The 27,904-nt window shown below is 36.5% G+C and overlaps 1 protein-coding gene across 2 annotated transcripts; it reads left to right on the forward strand.

Moving 5' to 3' along the window:
• The first annotated feature begins 588 nt into the window (after positions 1–588).
• Positions 589–27,260, forward strand: capn3a (calpain 3a, (p94)). Of its 2 annotated transcripts, none has more exons than XM_055006057.1 (21): positions 589–1,009; positions 1,381–1,450; positions 3,945–4,063; positions 4,497–4,630; positions 5,385–5,553; positions 8,304–8,387; positions 9,056–9,150; positions 9,273–9,350; positions 9,442–9,602; positions 11,701–11,870; positions 12,667–12,678; positions 12,833–13,041; positions 16,339–16,375; positions 16,642–16,719; positions 18,413–18,470; positions 20,295–20,368; positions 21,905–21,973; positions 22,133–22,211; positions 24,626–24,742; positions 25,832–25,890; positions 26,277–27,260. In XM_055006057.1, exons 1-21 carry the CDS (start codon positions 671–673, stop codon positions 26,301–26,303), a joined length of 2,238 nt encoding a protein of 745 aa, XP_054862032.1. In that variant the 5' UTR covers positions 589–670; the 3' UTR covers positions 26,304–27,260. The 2 variants fall into 2 exon arrangements, with proteins under 2 accessions (XP_054862032.1, XP_054862033.1); XM_055006058.1 differs by having other exon boundaries at positions 591–1,009; positions 20,295–20,359.
• Positions 27,261–27,904: the final 644 nt, after the last annotated feature.

The following is a 27,904-nucleotide window of genomic DNA, read 5'->3' on the forward strand; positions in this document are numbered from 1 at the left end:
TTCCCTGTGCAAATCTCTTTTTTTAATCCCAGACAGTGTTAAGTGTTTTGTATTGTTCCATCATTTTTAATGAAAATATACCTGAAGCTGCAGGTAGAACTTCCTGTGTGACTCCAAGTTCTAAATATTTCACTGTTACCAGCTCAGGTTGTGATGCGCTGCAATTTTAGACAACGTTTACATCATATCATCTGCCCCAAACCCAAAACACTGGACTGAGTTTGTGGTTTTTTCAGAGCGGAGCTAAAAATGAATGATGCTCCTCTGCTAGCGTTAGCCTGCCCTGGTTATGCTGAGACTGCTCAATGCTGAGCTCCATTGAGAAGAGGTTTAAAGGGGTTGAATGCCTTCTGCTGAGGCAGGGCATCCACCCACCACTCTTTACATGCCCTCCGGCGTGGCCCGCTGGCCTTTGTGTCACCCAACAATGATGGCAGGGGAGCACCACAGCGAGGGGAACGTCATTGTTCCCCCGTCGGCCAATGGGAACCCCACAAATTTATGGTATGTGTGAGTTTCTGTGCATATGTGTGTGTGTGTATGGTAATGCAAAGGTGAACGCATGTGAAAGTGAATGTCTCTTTCACACCAAGCATCTCCTGTGTGACGGAGGAGAGGGGGGACGTCACAAAAAACGCAAGAGCCAATCAGGTATTAGCTCTTTGGATTTATGCCAGGGTCTTTAGGCTTGTATGACTTTAGTACTAGTGGCAAAAGCCAGTTTTTTCCAAAAAAAAAAGTCAGCCGAGACGACGAGATGCCATATACGCCGTCTGGCTTTTTCTGCGACCGGCTGATCCGGGAACGGGAGCGCAGGGATGGGGAAGGGTCCCTGAACAAACCCCTGCGCTTCAACGGCCAGGACTTCAACAGCCTGAGACAGGAGTGCCTCCAGAGGAAGAGTCTTTTCGAGGATGACTCCTTCCCGGCCACCGTGGAGTCTCTGGGCTTCAAGGAACTTGGACACAAGTCCAACAAGGTCAAGAACATCGTCTGGAAGAGGCCCAAGGTAGGAGGGGTGGGCGCATGGAGGGGCATGGAAGTTAAATAAATAGTGGACGGGAGGTGGGACGTTATTTTTTAAACACGCCAACATCAAACTGACCCAGTAAAGGATTGAAAACTAAGTGGGATTTTACCTGGAGGTGCAGCTGGGATTGAAATCTTCAGTCCTACATGGATGAAGTGGAATTAAATGCCTGCTTTGTCGCATGGCTTTGGAACTTTTCCTGTTTTTGTGGCTTTATAGCTCAAATTTAATGGATGTTTTATAGTCTGTACAGGATAAAAGACCAGTGGTTCTCAGATTACGAAAGATCAGATGACATACATCCTTAGTTTTTTGACTGAATTTAACTGATTTGTATTTATTTTCTGCAGGAAATCTGCGAGAACCCTCAGTTCATTGTTGGAGGAGCCAGTAGGACAGACATCTGCCAGGGAGATCTGGGTAAATTCTGCTTTTTATGATTTTGAGATTGACATTTTCTTCATTTTGTTGGAATAGAAGGGAAAGGATTCACCGTTAAATTCTCAGACATGGTCTAGTTGTTGGAATAACTGCCTCTGAAACTTGGTACCTGAAGCAAAAACGCAAAAGACATGTTCAGACTGCAGTAACAGTCAGCGTTTGAGGCAATAACAGGGTTGCAAACATCCCATCGATCCCCCTGCAGCGGCCTCCCCGCATATTGTGCTTACTCTTTTGGAAGGGAATCCAACCAGCAGCACTTCTCATTGTTGTTCCGTTGGAATGGCAAATAAAAGGGGACCGAAGGGACAAAGGTGCTGGCAGATGTTCCCCGTTGAAAAACTTACATTGTTTTGCCGGGCGGCAGCTAAAAACACACACTGACACACACCTGGACAATCAGAAAAGCACAAACGTCAGCACTCAGTGGAAAGTCTTTTCCTCCTGCAAAACAAAACGTGCTCAAGGGAGAAGTTCCTGTCGGAATTTGGCTTTTTTTTCTTTTAGGGAATTGTTCTTAACTCAGGTTGGTTTTGATGCAACTTTACAGCAGGATGTGGAATCAATTCAGGTCAGATTTATTTATATAACGCCAGCATGTGTCTCCTAAATGCACTTCACATAGTCAGAGAAGATCTTAAGAAGTTTATACAGAGAAACTCAACAAATCCCTATGAGGAGCAGCAGTGGGAAGGAAGAAAAACAAAACAACCAGTAGCACCAGGCTTGGGGATAGCAGACACCTGCGTCGACCAGTTGGGGTCAGGTTAAAGGGGAGAGAGAACAGGATAGCAGATAGGAAACAAACAAACAATACAGTCGAGAACAATAAGCACTTTGGAGATGGGTGAGGCCAGCAGCTCCAAATTCATTCTGCCTCAATTAACCGAATGCCCCACACCTGACCATCTGCAATTTGACAGATTTTATTTGAAGTGGTAAAAATGAAAAGTGGCACCATTTATCTGAAGCACTATGATTTGGAAAGTTATGACTGTCCCTTTAGCCCTGTAATAATATTTTATAGCTCTTCCAGTTGGGACACTACTGCAGTGGCTTCACAATCATACCTGGTCAATACATGTTCAAATATTGGCCATAAATGCAAATAACATAGTTTTAATATGTTGTTTCTCTTACAGTTTGCCTCTGACTGGCACCATACTCTATATTTTTAAAGCTCCTATAGGTGCCAATTACAGGGCAAAACATTCTGCTTCTTAGGGTGAAAAGTGAAGGTTTTATCGCTGGTTGTGTCGACATTTACGCCATCATATAATTTAGTCATTCCATTGAAGACCACATGTACATATCAGTGAGCCTGCAGAATTTCAGAACTCGAGCTACATTATTTCTCAAGCTATGGCTCTTCAAACATTGATCCACAGACTAAAACAATGTAAAAAAAATCTACATGACTCCATCTTCTTTTTGAATTTTTCCCTCAAAAGCTAATCATACTTACGACCAAAGATGTGACATGTTCTACGTGATTGAGATGGTCAGGTGTGAACTTTTTCTTTTAATTTGGTAAATTGAGGTGAAATGACCCAGATACCTGCAGACAGGACAGAACACAATCTACAAAGAGAGAGAGCACAAAGTTGGACCTATAGCAGAATAACTAAGGGATGGTTCAAGATCATCTGAGGCAGCCATAACTATAAGCTTCATGAAAAAAGGTAAAGTTTTAAGCCTACTCTTAAGAGTAGATGGGACCTCCTCCTGAACTGAAACTGGGAGCTGCAGTCTGAGAGCAAAGGGCTCTGTTAGGATTGTATGGTACAATAAGGTCTTTAAGATACGATGGGTCTTGGTCATTAAGACTTTTAAATGTTTGAAGCAGGATTTTAAATTCTATCTTGGATTTTACAGGGTGGCTAATATGGAAGAAATGTGATATCTGGTACTGGTTCCTGTCGGAACTCTGGCTGCAGCACTTTGGATCAGTTTTTTAGAGAATTATTGGGGCGTCCTGACATAAAGGAAGTACAACAGTCCAGGGTAGAAGTTAGTCATGGACTAGTTTTTCCAGCATCACTCCGAGACAAGATGTTTTTGATTTTTACAATTTTTACCGCACAAGCCAAATTAAGGACTTGTTTTATGTGTGAATTAAAGGACATATCCTGGTCGCAAATCGCTCCAAGGTTCCTCAAAGAAGAACTGGAGGCCACAACTGCATCCAGAGTTACTATCTGTTTTAAATGTGTGTTTCTGAGGTGTTTAAGGCCAAATACAACAACCTCAGTTTGTCTGAATTTAGAAGAAAAGAAGATAATCACGTCATCCAGGTCTTTCTGTTCTTAATACATACTTGAAGTTTGACTGACTGATTTGTTTCACCTGTTTCATAGCGACTGTTGAACCAGTTGTTGAGCTGCACTACGCCACATTTGTAAATAGTTTTTGACCATAAGGAGCATAATAACTGTTTAAAAAGCCATTTTTAAAAGTTATTTCCTATGTGTAGGTGACTGCTGGTTGCTGGCTGCCATCGCTTGTCTCACCCTGAATGAGAAGCTTCTGTACCGAGTGGTTCCTCAGGAGCAAAGCTTCTCTGAGGGTTATGGAGGAATCTTCCACTTCCAGGTCAGAAACAAACACCTCATCTTTTGCAATTTTATTCTCTTATCCTCAATTACATCTTGAAAACATTTTTTGAACATTGGTTTGCTCTTTCTTTGTCATCCGTGGCCCTGAAAACATCGTACAAACCTCCTCTGAATGTTGCGGTTTATGTCTCAGTCAACTTTTAACCTCTTTGTTAACATTCTTTGAACATTAGATTAAAACAAAATGTACTTGTAGATAATGTTGTGGGAACGTTCTCTGCTAGCCAAGCAAGTGGACATATAACATTATTCACACCGTAAAATGTGACTGATTAACAGAAATAATTCTGATGAAGCATCTTTAATTCAAAGTTTGTAAAAGCTGAAGAAATGTTCTTGTCTTTCGTAATTTTTTTTTAACAGTCAGCTTCTGTATTGTTTCTCCTCTCTGACTTCATTCTGTCCATCAGTTCTGGCGCTATGGCGACTGGGTGGATGTCGTCATTGACGACCGCATCCCAACCTTCAACAACCAGCTGGTTTTCACTAAATCTGCTGAGAGGAACGAGTTCTGGAGTGCCCTGCTGGAGAAGGCCTACGCTAAGTGAGTGGAGAGTGGAGTTTTGAGATGGTTTCTGGTTCAGTTTTAACTAAATGTTACATTAAGCTGCATTCATACATTTTAACACAGTATAATAAATCATTGGATATGTATCACAGTTATGGAAATGACAACAGTTAGGACTAACAGCCATTGGATTGTTGTTTGACTGGGTTGTAAAAGTTGATTTCAATTGTGCAGCTGTAGTTTCCCACATTTTTGTTAGCGATTCATTTTATTTTGTAATCAAATTTGGATTAGGAATCTATTTTACATTAGCACTCCACATAAGCCAGCAGCACAATTCAACAAGACATACAGACAAGTTAAATAAAGTTTACATAAAGATTAAGAGTGTATTATGGGGTCATAAAATCGCAAAAATATATCATACAGAATGTTTCTACATCCAAGCTGCATAAAGTTGCTTTGAATTCATTTAGTGAGATCAATTCTTGAAAATTTAAAGCAGTTTTGATTCCAAGTAAAGACGTAGTGTACTTGAACACCCTCTAAAAAAGTTTAGTAAAAGATCTGTGAATAAATCCTGAGAGCAAACACAACAGCTTCCTGCAATTTTTTGGATCTGTAGATGTGAGTAGTAGACCAAGAATAGCATGTTTTGATGCTTCTAGCTAGTTGACTGTCAAATATTATACCACTCAAACCTACTCGCGGCTTAATTGATGGATCTAAGTTGGGTATGAGCAGCAGGCCAAAAAGTAAATCCAACACCGTCTCCTCTTACTGCATCCAGGCTTCACGGCTCCTACGAGGCCCTGAAGGGTGGAAACACCACCGAGGCCATGGAGGACTTCACCGGTGGAGTCACTGAGTTCTACGAGATGAAGGAAGCTCCCAAAGAGCTCTACAAGATCATGAAGAAAGCTCTGGAGAGAGGCTCGCTCATGGGCTGCTCTATTGATGTGAGACATTTTAATCTTGTTGTGATACAGAAGATGACGAATTCAGCCGAAAGTCTGTCTTCTTTCAGTGGGACTGAGTGTTTCAGCAGAATTAAAGGTTCCATACTGAGCCACTTTTCCGCAAATTCATGAAATTCTTATATGTACCCACTAAGATTCTTTAAAATTTCTAGCTTGAAATACCGCAAAGATGGTTCATTTGACTATGACTGTATAACAGCTGGTTCTAAAGAGCTGTTTCAGTGTCTGTTGCTTTAAATGCTGCTGAATGTGTGAGATCTGGACTTTAATTCGCTTCTAAGTTTCTGTTTGAGCAATCATTTTACATGGAAATATGACTAAATCCAAAGCACAGCATAGTTTTTAAATGGTGCAATTGGAGAGTTTGTCAAAGATCATTGTAGTTTTAAAAAAAAAAAGAGGATTTTAGGTGGAGAGCAGCAGCTTGGAAGTGACTGCTGGTCAACACATAATCTTAATTGGTTGCATTTCAGTCCTTATCTCATACTTGCTTCATTGTCTAACAACAGAAACAGAAGAATATGAAAATAAAAATTTGGCTGAATAAAATGTAGTATATGTGAGCACAGGGAGCAGGAGAGAAGTAAACAGATGTAAGCTGAATTTAGGTTGAACTTAAGTACCATAGCTGACATAAAAATCACAATTACACACCCAGTCCTTGTTTGTTAGTTTAAAATCTCTTAAAGTTTCTGTAATCTTTGATAGATTTGCTCTGAAGCAGGTTTCTGGAATGCACTTTGCTATGTTTAAATCATGTTAAACCTAAAAGCAAAACCTCGCTGACTTGTTCAAGTTGTGGAGACCTTTAAGCCCACTGAACCTCTGATTGCACCTGTAACCTGACCCTGTTGCTTCTAATACCTTAAGGTGTAATTTAGGTTCATTAAGGAATTTTGTTAGGAATACATTCACCCCAAAAACACACAATGACAACAGATTGTAAATTTTTAGGAAAAAAATATACTGAACCCACATATAAAGTTTAGCTCATGAATGATGAAACAACCAAAACACCGCATCCATTGACAGTTCACAATAACCACAATTAAATGTCTTTGCTCACCCACAACTGGCCAGTCAAATCAAACCCAAACCCCTTGGGCAACAAAACAAAAACAAAAAAATATTGAGTACACTCAGAAAAATCCTGCCTCCTCTTTATAATGAACGTCCGATAAGACAGTCCGAGGTGATGGCCGATCCCAGCATGATGTGGATGGAGATGTGGACATGGGTGGAGTTCAACACACAGTGGCAGATGGATGAAGATTGAAGTCCCACTGAAGAGAGTCCCCAAAAAAGCAGCCTACACGGATGTACAGGGCAATTACTCATACAATCCATAATAAGTGTCCATTACATTCACTTCAAAAGAGTTGTAATTCTGCCAGTCTTTTCTTAGCTCTTAACAGGCGGTACACATAACAATACAACTTCTAGAAAACCAAACATGAACAGCATAACCTTTTTTGGTGGGAAAAAACAAATGTTTAAAAAAAGTTTCTTTAAGAACATTCAGAAAAAAATCAACCAAAATCCAGCAAAATTTGTTGGATTTTGTCAGATTTTTTTTAGAATGTTCTTAAAGAAAATATTAGAACTTTTACTGATATATATGGAATCACTTTAGATATTTTAAGGATTTTTTTCTTTGGAAGATATTTATTCATTTTTTAAAAAATATTTACAATTTTTATTTTTTAAATTTTTTTAAAACTTTTATTTCTTGCCAAATTTGGGGATTTTTTGTTTTAATAAAACTTTAAAGGGAAACTTTTAAGGAGTTTTTTGAATGTTCTTCCTGAAGATTTTGCAAATTTTTATAAATTTGGGGAATTTACTCGGCCAAGACTGTTCATTCCTCAATTTATGTATACAGAAATCACGGCAACATAGAATCTGGCCATTTAATATAGATCGACCCACGAACTAAATAAATTTTAAAAATACCTTGCGCTGAGCACAGGCATGTGTCGTGCATGCGTATGTTATGTAAGGATACCAAATCATGTGACCTAAATATGTAGCGGGCGGTGGGAATTGATGGGACTCAGAAACACCTCCATAATTTAATCAATTGTTCCTTGTATCATTTCCGATAGTTCAGTCCCGATAGGTCCGCAGCGCTGTATTTGTAGAAGGATCACAATCATGTGATCGTCAGCAGGAAGCTGACGTAGTGTTCACTTGTCATAGTTAGTGTAATCTGGCAATGATACAGAAATCCTTAACAAATCTGTGGATCCAGACTATAAGCTGTATCACTGCTGAAATGTAATGAGGTGGTCCTTGTGTCATTTCTGACCTTCACCGAAAAATTTAATCCAAATCCATTTGTCTGTTTTTGAGTAACATTGCACAGAGACAGACAGACTGACAAACGTACGCCAGTCGTCACATAACTCCGTCGCGTTCCTTGGTGGAGTAATAACCTGAGGTTATCTACCCAAGTTACACACCTTTTTCTGATTTTCAGATGGTAGGAGCTTCTGTAAAAGCCTCTTTTTGGTTCTGGTTTGAAGAAAAAAGTCCAGTTGCCTTTATTTACTGATTCTTTTATGAATACTATCCATGAGATGACTGAGAATCTACACAGACAAGTAGCTCATTTAGAATTGCTGCTATTGAAATTGTATTAGACTTGTAGTTTTGTCTGCATATCAGTTCCATTTGCTTATTTTAATGGTTTCTTGTTGTTTTTGCTCCATGTCATATCTCTTTTACAGTCACTGGTTCCTGCTCGCTTCGAGACTCGTACGGTGACTGGACTTGTGAAGGGTCATGCCTACTCTGTGACGGCCGTGGAGGAGGTAAACCAAAAACTATAATATGTGTTGTGTAGTGGGAAAGTTTAACTCTGCAGAGCTGCACAGATGTGGATGAAACAGCAACCAGGTCAGAGTTAGTCGTCCAGTTAGCATTGGATGAATTCTGCATTAATACGTGTCACGATTTAAACTCAGAAAAACATTTTAAAGAGGTCTTTTATTGGGAAAAAAAGCTCTCAGTCATTTGGAACTGTCCTCAAGATACACTTCTACTAATTATGAATAGTTCTATATAGAATTAATTGACCACACACATCTATAGAGAAATATATATGTTCACATAGATAACTGTGCATGAATAGACTAGACTAGAATATAATAGAAGACATACTTCATTGATCTCTAGGGGCAATTTATGTTGTTACAGTGGCATGCAGAAAGAGTAAAGTGACCACAAAACAAATAGATAAGCAGAAATATTCAGTAAAGAAAGGGAAAAACGGAAGAAATAAGAAAAATATGCTAAACCATTGTACAAAATGCACAATAAAGTTTAAAACATACCAAAATTTAGAAAAAACTGAAGCAAAAAACACACCGCTAAGTGTCAAATGTACAAATATACTATAATCGAAATGTCCTGTATATGAATAAGTGCCCTGAAAAGATAATATGTGCTTTTAAATTTGTCTTGAACTGTATTTCTACAGTGTAAACCATCTCAGCACAAGGAATCTAAAGTCCGCCTGGTGCGTCTCAGAAATCCTTGGGGTCAAGTTGAATGGAACGGTCCCTGGAGTGACAAGTAATCAAATTTTTAACCATTTTCAGGCATAAAGATGGCAGATTTTTCCATTAAGATCAAGAGTTTAGTCAAATTTATCATCATTTTTAGGCAATTTCACTACTTATCGTCCTCTCCTACAGCTCTAAGGAGTGGGCCACATTGTCTAAATCTGAAAAAGAGAAGCTTCAGCACCAGAGCGCCGAGGATGGAGAGTTCTGGTGAGCAGCACATTCTCATTGTTTCATGTGGATTAAATCTGCAGAATTTATGTTACGTCTGAGAGACACACCTGTGGTTTCTTCTGCTCAGGATGTCATTCGAGGACTTCAAGAAGAACTACACCAAGATCGAGATCTGTAACTTGACCCCCGACGCCCTGGAGGACGATAAGATCCACAAGTGGACGGTTTCTGTGAACGAAGGCCGCTGGGTGAGAGGCTGCTCTGCTGGAGGCTGCAGGAACTACCCAGGTACAAGAAAAATAGCAACAAATACAACAATTTATTCCTTTATTCAGTTTGTAGGTACGCTGCTGCACAGAAATATGCAATAATTTACCCTTTTTTCAGTCTGAAACCCCACAAACACCAAGGTTCAGAGTGGTGTCAGTTCTTCACTATATAACAGTATAACGCAATATTTAGAATATAAAACTGAAGAAACTGCATTTAGTTACAAGTAAAGTTCTAAAAAGTGGTAATCAGAATGGTGCTATATTGTCAGAGATCACTATTTAAAGTCTGCATGATTCAATCTGAGATCTTCGTAAATTCATTCAACCTTTATTTAAACAATTGTGACAACAAGTGAGAACAAGATATTCTACTGTGGAACTGTAAATTCACATTTCAATTTTATTTTCACTGTGTTTACTGCTTTTCACTGTATTTTGATAATGTAGTTCAAGGTAAAATAATATTTAAACAATTTTCCTAAGCAAAACATCACCACAAGAGGTGATTTTAGGATTCAAGTCCACTTTATAGGCATCAGGCAGATTTAAGGGAGGACAATATTTAAAATATTTGCATTTGTCTCCCCAATTAAAACATGAAAGAAGCAAATGACTTCAAAAAACACTACAATTTTTTGTATCTCTTGTCTTTTTCTTCAGTATATTCAACACAGATGTGTTTTAAACGTGCAGAAAGTTGCACATATGAGATATTGAAGTCCAGCAGTTAGTAATTTGATTGAAATGAATGAATTCATCATGAAAATCATGTGAAAAGGACCCACATTCATATGTAAAGAGGTCACTTTCCCAAACAAAAGACACAAAAGAGGACAGAGGAGTAAATCATGCTTATATAGGTGTTCACTCTGCAAGGATAATGTAAAATGAAAAATGTTTCTCTGTAGGAAATTAAACTATTTGAAAGCAGCCTTGTCATCTGGTGCATTGCATTAAAATAAATACATTTTGATGATAAATTGATGCAGAAATGGCACAAATTGGTGTGTAAAAATTTGTTTGACATACTAAATCTTTTTCAGGCGGCCACCCAAACCCTTTATTAATGTGTTCCCTCCAATGTTCAAATAAAATCCAGGAGTGATGTGCAAATATCACATTGATTCATGGTGTTATACGCAATAATAATCCAGAGTATTTATACACTTAGAGTAATTAAACACATTGCTGTAATTTGTAATGTAGTAGTGCTGCTATTTAAAACAGCGAGTCCAAAAATGAAGTAAAATACAAGGAAAGAGCCTGATTGTGTTACGGGGGGAAGTCGGAGAACCCAAGCGCAGACTCACTGAAACTGGCAGGCAAGTGAATAACTGAAAGAGATTTATTTAACCATATAACTAAACCAATACATAAATAGAGAACTGAACTGGGGGGAAAGAACCAAACCAAAACTACTAAACTCTATGAACACAAAAACAGAAGTCTACAAAACTGAACTGAATTAACAAAACTAAGCTAAAGAGGGGTACTCACAATATGGGGAAACTGACAATGGAGGGGAAAACAGGCTGGGGAAAATCCATGAACAGACAAACAGGAACACAACAGAGTCCAAGGGGAGGGGAAATCCAGGATGGGGGGAAGCAGGAGAGTCCAAGGAGCTGAAGTAGACGAGGGGTTCACAGGGCTTGGTATGGAGAACTAAATCCAAGGGGGAAACCAGAGTCTGTGACGGCATGTCAGTCGATGATCCAGCGGGGAGTGAATGAAAGGACAGAGCTTGAATAGGTGGAGGTGAGGTGGAGAACAGGTGAATGGAGTGAACTGATTACTGTAGCTGAAACTCATTGTAGTAATCAACAGGAAGCAGAATGCAGGCAGGAGAAACAAGGAGAACAGGAGGGCGAGAGACAGGGAGAGAGAGAGACATGAGGTAGAGGTGACAGACAGACAGACAGAGGGAGCCAGAGAGAGAGACAGATCAATGCAGAAACAGATCAGGACTAAAGGGAGAAAGGAGGAAAAAGAGGAAGAAGGGAAAGAAGGGCAGGGGTTAGAGCAGGATCATAACAGATTGTCTTTAAAAATGCTTAAAGTTCCCAAAAAGACAAATATTCCAGCTGGTAAAATACTACCTAAATGTCGCGCAGACACTTTCTGGACCAATCCTCAGTACCGTCTTCGCCTGCTGGAAGAGGACGACGATCCCGAGGACAACGAGGTTGGCTGCACCTTCGTGGTGGCGCTGATGCAGAAGAACCGACGGAAAGAACGCAAGATGGGAGCAAACCTGTTCACCATCGGATTCGCCATTTACGAGGTGTCCGGTTCTGTTCTTACATTCAGAGATGCTCTAATGTATCTGGGTCTGGTGTATTTGCACAGGGGGCTTTAAATGCATCCAGATGGTTTAAATCTTGTCATGTAATTTATTTGTAGGACTTCTTAGCATTTATTGCATTTTTCTTTGCAATTTTGCAGCACAAAGTTAGGATTAACCCTCCTGTTGTCCTGATTTAAAGGCACCAAAAATATTGTTTCTTTGTCTGAAAAAAATCCCAAAAATCAGCAAAAAATTCCCCAAATTTCTGAAAATTTGCAAAACCTTCAGGAAGAAAATTTCAATAATTCCTTAAAAGTTTCCCTTAAAAGTTTTATTTTTAAAAAATCCCCCAAATTTGGCAAGTTCTTGTAAATATTTTCAAAAAAATGAGTAAAAAGCTTCCAAAAAAAATGCGAAAAATATCTAAAATGATTACATTCAAGTTCTAACCATTTATTTAAGAACATTCACATAAAAACCAGAATCCAGCAAAATTCGCTGGATTCTGGTTGATTTTTTTGTGAATTTTCTTAAATTTTTTTTTAAACATTTCTATTTTTCCACCAAAAAATGCTGAAAGATTTCCCAAAAATGTTGAAAATGTGGACATCAAAAGTTTCACTGTGAAAATATATATTTCTTTCCACATTTTCAAACTTTGAAACGGGTCAGTTTTGACCTGCAAGACGACACGAGGGTTAAGTGAGTCTTCTAAGAGTTTAAATCAAGCTTTTGGTGCTAATTTTCCATCCTTAAAAGACACAAACACTCATAAGTGTTGGTTTCTCTGCAGGTGCCAAAGGAGGTAATGATGACCGAGCAGAAGTTTGCAAGTCCAGAAGAAGCCCCCCCATTTTTAAACATGAATCTTTCATGAATTCTTCTGGTTTGTCTTTTGTAAGAGTGTCAGAGTTGTTTTCGTCCACTGATGCCATTAAAACTGTGGCTTTCCCCTGCAGATGCATGGAAACAAGCAGCACATGCAGAAGGACTTCTTCCTCTTCAACTCCTCCAAGGCTCGCTGCAAGTCCTACATCAACCTCCGCGAGGTGACGCAGCGTTTCCGCCTGAGTCCCGGCGAGTACGTCATCGTTCCCTCCACCTACGAGCCCCACCAGGAGGGAGAGTTCATCCTCAGAGTCTTCTCAGAAAAGAGGAACACCTCAGAGTGAGTGGGTGAGGGCGATGGGGGAGGCCTGCAGGGGGCGACATGGGCTGGGAGTGTTCTAGTTTCCCCCCTAGAATCAGAGAGAGTTGTAGTTTATAATGTTTGTCTGTTTACTTTGCTCCACTGACAGGGCTGGGTATTGAAATAGAATAATCTAAATCATACTGGTTCTAATTGTGTTTTTAGGTATCGAAAACTCAGCTAAAGTCAGTAAAGCATTCACATTGGCGTTTTAATACATTTTTTCTTCAGGAAATTAATTGAACCGTGAATAAATGTGATTTGCACAAGATTTAATAAGATTTGCAACACTGCTTGGACGTGCGACTAGTCTGACTGACCAAATGTAGACGATGGGTATCGACTTATTTCAGGTGGTCTCTCATTATACTGTCTTCATGTTACTGTTTTCTTTGCTATGAAACAACAAAATCAAGATAGCAACCTAGCATGCTAGACATTTTAAGCTTTTCAGAGGATCTGAATGGTGAAGTGAGGCATCCATGTTTGTATACGAATCAGTGGAACTACATTAATTCCTATGAAAACTTTGGTGATTTATTTACAAAACTCCTTAATTTTTTTCCAATCTGGAATTTGCCTCAAGTACATTAAAATGTTTGCAGTAGATTACCAAAGAAGCTAGATTAGCTAGTTTAGCAGATGCTACCTGTACAACACACAGAGAGATGAAGGAGAAGCTCCAGATATGTAGTATAAAGTGTTGGATTTTACCCCAAACCGTGACATTTTTCCTAATTCCAACCAATTGATTCTGGTGTCAAACCTTAACCAAACTTCTGTCTTGTAGAAGTTTCTTATAAATAAGGATGTTTTCCCAAACCGAACCATGTCACAGGTCACAAACTACATTTACTGCAAAACAACATCACATCTATTTAAAAACATAAATGAGAATGTAATTCAGTTTGGCTCAATTTTGGGAACACAGAGTTAAGTGAGTGGTTGTAGTGGCGTGTTTCTAATATTTAGTCGAACCTATTAAAATACAAGGGGGGAAAAATATAAGCAATGCTTTCAATGTAATTGAGTATCCACTACGACATTAATAGTAATCAAAAAGTAGAATATTTACTTCTTTGACAACATGAACAAAAATTGAAAGTGTAGAAACTTTAAGGCATTTAATTTTACAGATTTCACTTAATAAAATGGCCAGTTTACCATCTTCAAATGTTTGATTGTCCAGCACACGAAGATGTCCAGTTTACTGACATGTAAGACAAATAAAAGCGTATTTGAGAAGCAGGAAGCACCACATGTTGGAGATTTTTGCTTTATGAATAATTTTCTCCTTATTACATGCTCAAAAGTACATTTCAGGAATTAGTTTCGATCCAAATCTGATCATATTAGTGCCTGACATAAAGCAAGTTTGGGTTTCAAATAGTAAAATTCATAAGAAGTGTTCAGCAGTGTTGCAAGTCTTTGTACTGTTTGAAAAGTCTTCAGTAGATAATAAAATGTAGATTTAAGTGACCCAAATGTAGCGTTACAGAGAGCTAGCAGAAAACATAATACCCAGCCCCGCTTTATGAAAGTCAGCATCATGTAATTAGCCTCCAGTATACCCAGTTTAGAGGTGACTTTACTGCCAATGTGTGCAGTTTTACAGTGCAGGATTGTGTGTCTGTTACTGATTGTGGGGTTTTGTCGTACTGCTTGGTTTTGGGGGGACACAAACCACCAAGAACAAACAATTTTAACGGCGATTTGATTTGTAGAGCTGGAAGAAACCGGCCCCAGTTCGAAGCTGTTATGGAATCTTTTTTAGGACAAGCCACTTCAGATTCGGGCACGATCCGGTAAACTTTCTAAACATTCAATACTGCATTACTCAAGCCTCAACAAACAGCCTCCAACACCTCCTGCTTCCCTGGAGGACCAGACAGAACCAACTCTGACGGACCGGAACCTGGTCAGGAATAAAGCTGTGGGATGGATGTTCACAGCAAACAGCTCGTTAGATGATAGGTCCTAATATAATACCTTCAGCTATTCACAAAGGTGTGGAGAATCACATAATAATGTCAGCTCACATTTCAATTAACCCTCTGAACCCTTAAACCATCTTGCAGGTTTAAAAGACATTTAATTCTAAAACAGATTGTCCAAATTCCACCATTTATCCGAACAAGAAGCTTTAAAAACACAAAAGAAACTTCTGATTTCCAACTTTCATAGTAAAGATTTGGGGAAAAGGATCAAATCTAAGCTTGAAATTGTGGCATTTCATCATAATCGCTATAATTTACATGCTGAAAATTGTCCAGAATAAGCCATTTGCTTCATCCACAGTCTGTCAAAGCAAAAAAATTCTGTCATCTTTGCCGCAGCCACGATGCCATAATTGACTCGGTTACGATCGAGAGTCAATTGACCAAATCTCTGGGATTTTTTGACTAAATTGGCAAAATTACAAAATTTTTCAGAGCTAGAAACTATGAAACAGAAAAAAAACAATCAGACTATTAACTTTCTGATGGTCCTTAAACTAACTGGTTTCATCTGGAAACCTTACCAAATCCAAAACTAGACTTAAAATCCTAATATTTCATCAAGAAATTTCTCATTTGACAAATATGCCAAAAATATATAATTTGCCTCAACCAGATTCTGTAAAATACAGAAAATTCTGTGCTTATTATCCCAAACATGTAGCCATCAGTGACTGATCTGTGACCAACAGTCATGAGACAAAAATTCAGGGACTTTTTTTGATTGAACTACAGGCTGTGTAAACACAGAGCAGGCAAGTATGGAAACAAATTCAAAATCTAAGTTGGAAAATATCTCTACAATTTTCCCCCAAGTATTAAAAACACCTGCAGGCATTGCTATGAATTCCATTTTTTCAAATTTTATCGAATAAATAATCAATATCATTTAACTTTAGTGAAAAACAAGCCCACAATGCCTGGAGGGTTCAGAGGGTTAATACAAAATGAGAAATGAAGAAGAGGACAACATCTTCTACAATCAAAGTCACACAAAATAAAGGAAACCAAGAGAAAACACTTGACTGGAGGAATCAACAGGTGGTATTAAACTAACGCTTTCTATTCACAGCTTCATTTGTTAGTGTGACGTAAGTATGGGACTTTAAACCTTCAGAAACCATGTAATGAAACTGTTTTTCCAGCTTTGTGCCCATTTGGTCCGTTATGTAATAACAGAATTGGCTGTAATAAGTACAAAGTAAAGTGCTCAGGCTGATGGTCCAGATGCTGATGATGTTGTCACCATGGTGACTGCTGTCTGTTGGTTTTCACTCAGGGAGATAGAGAACAGGATCGAGGCTGACCATCCAGTGGTGAGTTTCCTGTTCCTTCTACAGAGTTTGCAGAGCTGCTGTGGTGCATTCAGGTTTTCTTAGTTTTTTTCTAACCTCCACTGCAGCAGCTGTAGTTTTTTCTTACTTCTTTAAATGCAGAAAGCCAATAAACAGACATAAAGCTGTTTTTCATGGACTACTCAGTCATATTAAAGATTAATATTGAGGCTTACAACACAAAAAATGTGCATGACTGCAAAGATTTCTCAGCATTTTTCTTTTCTGATCGTCTTTATCCTCTTCAGCCGGCTCCGGCCTCAGCGGGGGAAGAGAGCGAGGAGGACCAGCAGTTCCGGACTATTTTTCAGGAGATAGCCGGCGATGTGAGTACAAGAAGAAGTTAAAACATTAGCATTTTCAGTTTAACCCTCGTGTCGTCCTGCGGGTCAAAATTGATCCGGTTTATAGTTTGAAAATGTAGAGGAAAAAAAAATATCACAGTGAAACTTCTGATGTCCACATTTTCAACACTTTTGGGAAATCTTTGAACATTTTTTGGTGGAAAAAAATATTAAAAATGTTTCTTAAGAACATTCACAAAAAAAAAATCAACCAAAATCCAGCGAATTTCACTGGATTTTGGTTGATTTTTTGGTGAATGTTCTTAAAGAAAATATTAGAAGTTTTACTGATATATCTGTAATCACTGTAGATATTTTTAGGATTTTTTGGGGAGATTTTTACTAATTTTTGAAAATATTTACAAGAATTTTCTTGCCAAACTTGGGGGATTTTTTAAATAAAACTTTTAAGGGAAACTTTTAAGGAATTATTGGAATTTTCTTCCTGAAGGTTTTGCAAATTTTCAGAAATTTGAGGAATTTTTTTGCTGAATTTTGGGATTTTTTTCAGACAAGGAAATGATATTTTTTGGTGCCCGTAAATGAAGACAACAAGAGGGTTTAAATAGACGATATTTGGCCTGTTGCACTGACCACTAAAAGCAGAAAACTAATGTGCAAACATGATGATCAGATTCCCAACCATCAACCCTTAAGTATCTCTGGTTTACTTGAAATTGTTTTATCATGAACTATAGATGTTTAAAATTTTAGCTGCTTGTTATATCAAATACTTTCCAAGATTTTATTATATATACTGTTTTATTGCCTGCTGACCCACTTTTAGCACTTTTTTTCCTCACATTGAAATTTTCATCTGTTTGAACAACATCTCAGCAATTATTTAAGATAAAACCTTGAAATTTTCACTGTTATTTCTCACCATGTCATTGATAATAATAATATCCATGTAATATTGTAATATTGGACTATTGAATTTTAACTTGGTATATAGAACACTTCCTCAAATCACATAAAAAGAAGAAAAAGCCCATCGACTCACTTTCAGCAAGTTTTTCGCACACTAAAACTTGAAGCGGTTTGAACAACAATATCTCAGAAACTATTGAAGATAAAAGCCTGAAAAAAATCATTGTTATTTCTCATCATGTCAGTGAGTCAGAATCTACAATATTGGACGAGTAGATCAAATAGTCTCTGAATATGGGTGAGTTGAAATATGAAAAAACAAAACTAAGCCACCACGAAAAGTCCCATCTTTGAGCACGTCAATAAATAAATAGATCATGTAGAAGTCAACCAGTAATATTTTCTGAACCAGATGTCATTATAAAACAAAATTAAATATATAGAATGCAATTTAATAAGAAATACTTGGTTGTAAAAATGCCAAAAAGTTGTTTTCGTTGAATTTTGAACTGATCAGGTACGACAAGTTGGACCAGACAAACTGAAATGTTGGTAGACGGAATAATTAAAGTAGCACAGAGTTTTGGAGTTTCAGTGAAATTGATTGCAGATTCTGAATTAATGACATTTTGACAACAAACAGTGAAAATTTTATGTTTTTTTCTGTAATAGTTTCTGAGATATTGTTGTTCAAATTGCTTCAAATGTGAAAAAAAGTGCTTAAAGTGAGTCGATGGGCTATTTAAAAAAAAGTCTTTAAGAAAAATCAAGCTAACATTTAACAAATATCTTTCTTGACTGACAGGAAATGGAAATCACAGCCAGCGAACTGAAAAACGTTCTCAACAGAGTGATCACCAAACGTGAGTCTGACGATGTTTCACTGGTTTTATTTGTTTCTACAAGGTTTTACTTTGCATTATTTCAAGCTTTTACTTTGTTAACGTGTCCATAAGGTGTTTTTTAATCAACTCAGACATATTTTGAGTGAAATAGCCAGTCATGGCTGAAGATTTCCACCTTAAAACTGCAGCATGTTGGTGACAAAACGACAGATTCAGAACTAATCCTGTCAGTTTGCATTATTCTTCTTACTCCAGTATTACAGGTTGTCATTGTGTAGAGTAGTTTTACAGCGTTTGAGCAGAGTTGGAGGTGAGCTGGTGTGCTCGAGCTGCAGCGAGTGGAAGAATGCTACAGTGTAGCGTTAAATGGAAGCCATTTTAATGCAGGAAAAGATTATTTTCATGTAAAAAAAATGTCCAAATATGCACTTAAATAAATAGATATTGGGTTTTTAGAGGTTTAATTAGTGACTTTAAAACACAAAAAAGTGCAGAATTGCAGCGAGTAACCAGAGTAGAGAAACCGATGGCTTAATTTAAATATAAAATTAAATATTACTTAATTAGAGTGAATAATATGCTTAATAAACAAATCGTGCAGCACATATCTTCATCAGTACAGATTTCAGGCAAGAATTTCACATAATACATAAAAATAATCAAGAGAAAGTGTAAAATAGACTTAAAGCAATGTACAAAATAAAAGACTTAAATAGAGATTAAAAAGGGGAGATACAGCAGAAAGTCAAACTTACGCTGCAGTTTAAAATGTTCAAAAGCCTCAGATTTGGTTCATTGAACCACTTGATTTAAAAACCTGAGAGTTGCAGCAGACGAGCAGTTTTCTGGGAGTTTGTTCCAGATATGTTTGTTAAGCATATTTAGTAAATAAAAGCAATAAAATAAATTTAATTTAAAAGTGTGTTTGTTTATTGTTTGGCTATTATATTGCACTTCAAAAAATCATAATTTGGCACAAAATTATGTTATTTTATAGATGCTGCTGCTATTTGAAAGAAAGAATGTCTACATCAAAAATCTTTATAAATCTTTATAAATTTAATTTAAATTAAATTTTTATAAATAATAATTCATTCTTTATAAATAAAATTACAATATTTTTCACTGTATTTAAGTCAGCCAAACATATTATTGTGTTGTATTGTTATAATTCTTTAACTGTTTTGTTAAATTCCATATAGTCTCTACTGAAATAAAACAGAAAAAATACTAATTTACATTATACTGGAAAAAAAAGCACAAACAAAAAAACAGAACAAAATTGTAAATAATGCAAAACTAAGAATAAATAAAAATGTTTAGAAAAAAATAAAATCTGTATTTTTACAGGAAATTTAACATCCACATTAAAAATCTAATTTGTGTAAATAATAATTCATTATTTTTAAATGAAATTACAAGATTTTCACTGTATTTAAATCAGCCAAACATATTGTTATTTTGTTATAATTGTTGTGTGAAATTACAAATGATATTGAGTGAAATTACAGATTAAATGTTTGTTCGGTGTAATAACACTAAAACAGGTCAAGAAAAATTAATGTCCACATCAAAAATCTGCATTGTTATAAAAATTAATTCATTCGTTTTAAATGAAATTACAAGATTTTCACTGTTTAAATCATATCTCCTTGTTTTAATCTCCATTTAACTCTTTGTTAAAAAGTTATTTTTAACAATTTTGCACATTGCTTTAAGTATCTTTTGCACTTTCTCTTTCTCACAGTTATAACAGTGATCAGAGCTGCTGTCTTACTTCATTAATGGACGTTTTATGGAGTTTTTTGCAGAGAAATAACAGCCTCCCTGCGCTTCCTGCAGATAAGGAGCTGAACACGGAGGGCTTCAGCCTGGAGAGCTGCAGGAGCATGATAGCTCTGATGGACGTATCCTTTGTATCGAGTGAATCGGGCGGCTGTGTGTCTGCAGGAGGCAACACAACCTGCCGAGACCCGAGGAGGGTCTGTGATGACGTCACCGGAAACGACTCGTTTCAGCCAGAAACGCACTGAACTCAGGAGGGTTTGAGACATGAAATATTCACTTTCATTTAGAACAGATCTCTGAGAAAGCAGTGCTGTGAGAGGGAGAGTCTGGTTTTACTGGTAAAATGTGACGCTCAGGTGGTGTTTTATTGTGAAATTCCAGATCCTAAGTCAAATGCAGCGTAAAAAAATCTGTCAAAAAACATGAAAATCCGACAGAAAGGGTTCAAATGGTGTAACGATCAAAACCTTCAAAAATGGTAAAAACAGAACCGCAAATGTCTGTAAAATAGTAATTTTTGGGTGATTTAAACACATTTATAAATTTTTAAATGACGATTTATATAAATACCAGTTTTTGATGGGAATGCTGCTCAGTTTTAGGTTTATTACAGCGAACACACACTTTATCTTTAATTTCATTTGACGACATTTGTAATTTAATAACACAGTTAAAGAATTATAACAATATAACAAAATAATAAGTTTGGCTGATTTAAATACAGTGAAAAATCTTGTAATTTCATTTAAAAATAATGAATTATTATTTATAAAAATACAGATTTTTGATGTGGACATTAATTTTTCTTTCAAATATCAGCAGATATCTAGAAAATAATTTTGTGCTGAACAATTAATTTATTTTTTTAAAGTGTAATTTAACAGCCAAACAATAAAAATGGTAGAATTACAAGCTGTAAAAATACTGATTTTATTTTATTCTTTTACAGTTTTAAATCATTTATAGCTGTGTTCTATTTGTTTGTGTTTTTTTTTTTTACAGTAAACATGTAAATTAATATTTTTTTCGTGTTATTTCAGTAGATACTAAATGTAACTTAACAAAATAGTTAAAGAATTACAACAAAATAACAATAAAATATTTGGCTGATTTAAATGCAGTGAAAAATCTTGTAATTTCATTTAAAAATAATGAATTATTATTCACAAAAATATATAATATACAAATAATATAACATTTAATATATGATAATAATAGTTGATACATAATACACAAGATTTATTTTTATAAATCTTTCAAATAGTAGCAGATAATATCAATAAAACAACACAATTTTGTGCTCAATTAAAAATTTGTTTTTCAAAATTGCAATTTAATTGCCAAACAATAAAGAAATAAGAGAATCACAAGTAAAAATACAGATTTAAATTGAAAAAAAAATATTTTTTTTAATTCGTTTTAGTTTTGCATTATTTACAGTTTTGTCCTGTTTGTTCATTTTTTTACAGTAAACATGGAAATGAATATTTTCTTTCTGTCATTTCAGTAGATACTAAATGTAACGTCTGTTAAACAACAGTAACTTGTTCAAAAGGTTACAGTTGAAGTACTTTCTATTTTTCCAGCGTACTGAAGCATGAAGCCAGCTATTCTCTGAGTTATCAACATGCTGTGAATGTTTACTCTTAACTGCGACTCTTCAGATGGATGGAACAGGGAGACTCAACCTGCAGGAGTTCAGACATCTGTGGAATAAGATCAAACAGTGGCAGGTGGGAACAAGAGGAACTATTTCATCTCTGTTTGTTGCTTTTTTACTGATGCTGGACGAAGTAACAGCAGGTTTATATCTTGAGAAAAGCCGATGGAGCTGCAGTGGTTTTGGCAGCAGCAGAAAACCAAAGTAATGTCACACTCTCTTACTGTTTCAGGGAATCTTTCAGCACTACAACGCTGACCAGTCTGGCAGCATCAACAGCTATGAGATGAGGAACGCCGTCAACGATGCAGGTAAGAACACATCCAGATGTTTTGAAGTTCATCCACATTAATAAAATACTAATTTTCCACTTAATTACAATGGTCTGGGTATCACTGCATAATCTGGAATTAAAACAGTTCACTTTTACAGTTATTTCATTTTGGTTTTCAAGAATCAAATGGGTTTTTCGATATTTTAAACTTACACTACCGCAACTGTCAAGTTCACCTCTCTTTCCCTCCAAAGGACGTGAGGAAAACTCAATTCAAATTTCCAGCTCAAACTTTTATTTTCCTTTTAGTTGGTTGGTCATGATGTTTCAATAGGTTGTAAACAGAGAAACAACGTTCATACCATCAAACACAGAACCAAAAAGTTGACCTATTACCCACTTAACCATTTAAATGAATCAATCACTTAAACCTTTTTAAAGCAAATAAAGAATAATCAACATTTTAGTAAAGTTTAGTAAAGTTTTAACATTTAACAGAACATACGTATTTTCTGTATTTTTACTTTACTTAAACTCAAAATGAAACATCTTAATTCAAACTTATTTGACATAAAAATGGAGTAAATGCTGCAGGCTTTTATTAACCAATCACACAGTGAGCAGTTAACATAAACTTGGCCATATTACGCATTATTATTAAACATTTCAAACCACCAAGAAAGCAGATAAACATTTCACCAACCATTGGCATCTTTGGACTGAATCCATGAGTGGAGTTGGATCTTCTTTGATCTTTCCTCGTGTCTCTCTTCTAAAGATTGTTTGGCTGACTGACTGAGCTTCCAGTCCTTCCCAGGTGCTTTAAATCAGTCATCACTGATCAGGTGTCAAGCACCAGGTGTCAGGTACCTCCTTGCTGCTACCAGTGCATTCTGGGAAGTGTAGTATTTAGGTCCCATGTCCTGAGATTTAGCTCAACAGCAACTTTAACTAATGTAGAGCAATTTTAACTCATATAGAGCAACTTTAACTAATATACAGCAACTTTAACTCATATAGAGCAACTTTAACTAATATAAAGCAACTTTAACTCATATAGAGCAACTTTAACTCATATAGAGCAACTTCAACTAATATAGAGCAACTTTAGCTAATATAAAGCAACTTTATTTAATCTAGAACAACTTTCACTCCTTTAAAGCAACTTTAACAATTTTTTTGAGCAACTTTAAATAATGTAGAGCAACTTTAACTCATATAGAGCAACTTTAATTAAAATAGAGCAACTTTAATTCATGTACACTACTGTTCAAAAGTTTGGGGTCACTTAGAAATGTCCTTATTTTTAAAAGAAAAGCAGTTTTTTTTCAATGAAGATAACAAACTCACCAAAAACACAGTCCAGACATTGTTAATGTGGTAAATGACTATTCTAGCTGGAAACAGCTGATTTTTAATGGAATATCTCCATAGGGGTACAGAGGAACATTTCCAGCAACCATCACTCCTGTGTTCTAATGCTACATTGTGTTAGCTAATGGTGTTGAAAGGCTCATTGATGATTAGAAAACCCTTGTGCAGTTATGTTAGCACATGGAGAAAAGTGGGAGTTTTCATGGAAAACATGAAATTGTCTGGGTGACCCTAAACTTTTGAACGATAGTGTAGATCTGTACTTTTTGTTGTTGTATCTGAACAAAAAATTAGAAACCCAAACAGTTTTTGATGTTTTTACACTTCTGCTTCCAGTCTATTTACCATCTGTCCCAAAAAAAAAAAAAAAAAAAAAAAAGAAGCAAAAGATGAATCAGCAAAACTAAAATTGAAGCTTTTTTGACTTGGAAATAAAAGATAATAATCAAGTAAGGCATGTGATTTATTTTGGTTTAAAATTTTAAAAAACTACAAACCCACATAGACTTCTGCCTTTGGTTTCCAAATTAAAAATTATTTGCCAAAAAAACAAAAATGGACCATATTTGATTCTTATTCTGATCTTTCTGTTTCTGACTTTAAGAAGAAAAATGCTTTACTTATTGTTTGTCTTACAAGTGAATTCCAGATTATCTGATGATACTTAGACTGAAAATATCCCTGCAACTACATTTATGCTTTGGAAAAATCTCAAAAAGAGTTCAATGAACCTGAATAAAACCTTTGAAACCACTAATCATGGCTCCTTAAGCGCTTTATTTGCAACACCTGTGAAATCTAACGCAGCCCAATGCCAGATTTTACCTTAACTTCTACTTCCATGGAGCATTTTCAGTCTCTGTTGACATAATTCTCGTTAAATCCATAATCTAGCAGGTGTTCCTGGTGTTGCATTAGATTGCAGGTGTCCCTAATAAAGCGCTAGCTCAGTATTATGACTTGTGTTGATTTTAAACTGTGAATCTGTTGAGTCGTTGCTGCAGATGAAGCTACAGCCTGAACTCACCTCTAAATGTTCTTGTCACCGTGCAGTCATGTGTCTTGTGTCCCGCTCAGGCTTCCGTCTCAACAATCAGCTGTATGACATCATCACCATGCGCTACGCTAACGAGAGCATGAACATCGACTTCGACAGCTTCATCAGCTGTCTGGTTCGGCTCGAAGCCATGTTCAGTAAGCATCTGCCCCGTGTCCAACCACAGAATAAGCAGTCTTGCATCATTTTCACTGTGTTTCTGACATTTGTATCTATATATTTGTATATAAAGACACATTTTCCTTCTCTTTCAAAGAACTCGGTGCATTTTTGAGTCTTCAGTTTAAATTTTAGTGCAAAGACATCAAATAATCCAGGTTGAAATCAGGGAAAATGTCCATAAATCATGAACAATACTTGTCAAATTTATACATTACCAGCAGGTTCTGACTGAGCGAAGTTTGTGTGAAACATGAGGGAAGTAATGGAACAGACTGAAAAAGATCATTTCTCTGCCTACATTGTCTGAAAGGGAAAATGAGTAGTTTAAAGCAGTTTGTCACTTAAAACTGCACTGTAAAAACAAAAAAAGCTGTAATTTTATGCAATTTTTTCTTTTTATTTTACAGATTTCTTTCTGTATTATTCAAATACAATAAAATAACAAAATACCAAGAACACACTGTGAATTTACGTCTAATAAAAATAGAAAGTCCTTATTGTCACAATACAAAGTACAATGAAATAGAGCTGCTCCCTAATATATGCTATAAAACATTCTAAAACTCATACAATTGTAGTAACAATTTATGTATTTATATTTTTTAAAAAGAAAATAACAAAAATAACACTAACAGTCCTTCATAACATTGCTATAGATGAACCAAAAAAAATTTTTTAAAGAAAATTGCATTCTTTTCTTCTTAAAAATTCTTAAAAATAAATAAATTCACAAATGTATATTCATTTACATATATTGTCTTTTTGATTAATAGATGAAACTTGTATATAAAAGTTTAACACTGTAAATATATTTGTACAATTAGTGACAGCTTACAGAAATTGTATTTTTCTATATAAATTGTTGTTTTTAGTCTAATGGTTATTTTACTTTTTTCAGTGCCTTCTGGCATCCTTTTTTAAAACATGTTTTTACAGTGTGTGTTGAGGTGTTAACAACCTTTAACAGCCTTTGTTAACAGTCATTTCTTCATGTTCTTATATGAGATAAACAACATTTTTTGTCGAATCGTAGCTGCAGTAATGATGTTTCTGCTCTTCTTCAGGGGCGTTCCAGGCCTTTGACCAGGATGGAGACGGAACCATCAGACTCAGTGTCCTGGAGGTACGAACCCCAACAACATAGACTCATCTTGGGATATAAAACACACAAGTATACCAAAGGCATAGAGGCAGATATTAAAACATTTCCTTCCCCTAGAACACAACACAAGATATCAAAGGTTTTCAATCAACCCTCATATATTGGACCATTGAGGATCCTAATATATCTGGTTATTTATATGAACGTTTATCATCTCAGCTACTGACTGAATGAAGAGATAGCAAATTTGCACCTATCAGTGTGACCGCGAACAGTCTTGGAACTTTTTGATCAACCCTTATATATCGGGCCAATAGAGGATCTCAATGTACCAGGCCACTTAAAGTAGAATCTATTGAAAACAGATATTTCTAAAGGTCTAATGAACCTTTTTTCCCCCTTTCCAGTGGCTCCAGTTGACCATGTACGCCTAGAAAGGCCCATCTTCTCCCAGGTGAGCTCCACTCCACACGAGGACCAGACCTGCCAGCCTTTACCTCAATATTCAGTGTGCCTGACCGCTTTCATCCACCTCACCTCACCTCCAGCCTTCACCTCCCTCAATCCCACCAGCTCTTTCATCTTTTCTCTCTATCAACAGTAGGTCTCAGGCCTTTTTTGCATTCCCTTCTCCACCTTCGTCCTCCATCATCATCAGAAGTCTCCTTTCAGTAATTATTTTTTATTTCAAAGACACCCAGACCGTAACACATGCACAGTACTTTTCTCAGGCAGCAAACACACACAACAACCTCTTTTTTTTCTGTCACAATACCTCACAGAGCCTCTCACAGAAACCCATATCTGTTCTAGTATTGATCTCCTTCAACCACCCTGTGACATCCCTCTTCTTCTGTTATCAGACTGGGCTTCTTTCCTGTATTTACTCCAGTGAACTGGGCTCTCTGGTGGACAGTGAATAAAATTGTGAATTACTCCCTGACCTGTTAATAGTGCAACCGGCATTCACTTTTTTTTTTGTCAATAAACGAATTCTTCTGGACTAATCGTGGGCCTAGAATCAGTCACATTTCATCGGGTTGCTATGTCGAGTGCTCGGCCCTACAGATAGCGCCTCCTGGTGGGCAAACTCAGGCTTCTTCAGTTCATCTCAGCTCCCCTTCGACTCAACTGTCCAGTCTGCTCCGTCTTTCAGCTCTGCATGTGGATGGATGAGATTCAAGAACAAAAAGTGTGGAGCCGACGAGTTTTTTTTCCTCCCTAACACCGACACTCGAGGTTCAAATGTGGATTTGAAAGAATACAGCTAATGGGTTGGACTGCAGCTTTTTTGTGATTTATATATTTTTTTCCTATTAAGGCTTTGGTCAAATGAGTGTACTGCATTTTTAACCATTTCAACCAAATAAATAAATGTGTAGTTATCGGTTTGACTGCGTTACCAGTCATTTTGATGTGAAACTGGGGTGTTTCTAAGCTTGAAATGGGCGAGTTTTACTCTTCAGACATATAAAATTTATTTATGGGCCCCTCTTCTGTGGGGAAAATCAAGTTTTTCATCTTTCTAACAGGTCCATGTGATTTTTTATGCACTAAAAGACGCATAAGTGAAGCTGTATTAGCGAATTTAGCTCATATGCTAATAAGAGCTGGTTGTTAGGCATTAAGCATCACAGAAGGTGGCCTTTTATTTAGCTAAACTCCATTGTTCTCTACTTGCGAACACAGAACTGCTGGTAGCCCACTACAGTGTTAATAGCAAGAAGCTGCACCTGGTGGCACAACTAGGTATTACAGCTAATGTACAATACATTTTCTCACATGCATGTCCTTCATTTTTGGCTAATCGGTTATTATATCTTTAATGTGTTAAATTATTAACTGCAATTCATGGATTAACCAATAATCATCAGCATTATCAGTTGGCGAAACTCCTTTTATTATTTTCTGGTTTGGAATTTGCCTAAAGTATGTTAAAAAACTGCAACTTTTGGATTTCGGAGAGACTGCACTGTACACTATAAAGTTGGAACAACAATTTAGCTAACAGGCTAACGGGCTATTAGGTTTCTTG

Source organism: Amphiprion ocellaris, chromosome 20 (assembly GCF_022539595.1).
Source record: "Amphiprion ocellaris isolate individual 3 ecotype Okinawa chromosome 20, ASM2253959v1, whole genome shotgun sequence".
Classification (NCBI taxonomy): domain Eukaryota; kingdom Metazoa; phylum Chordata; class Actinopteri; family Pomacentridae; genus Amphiprion; species Amphiprion ocellaris.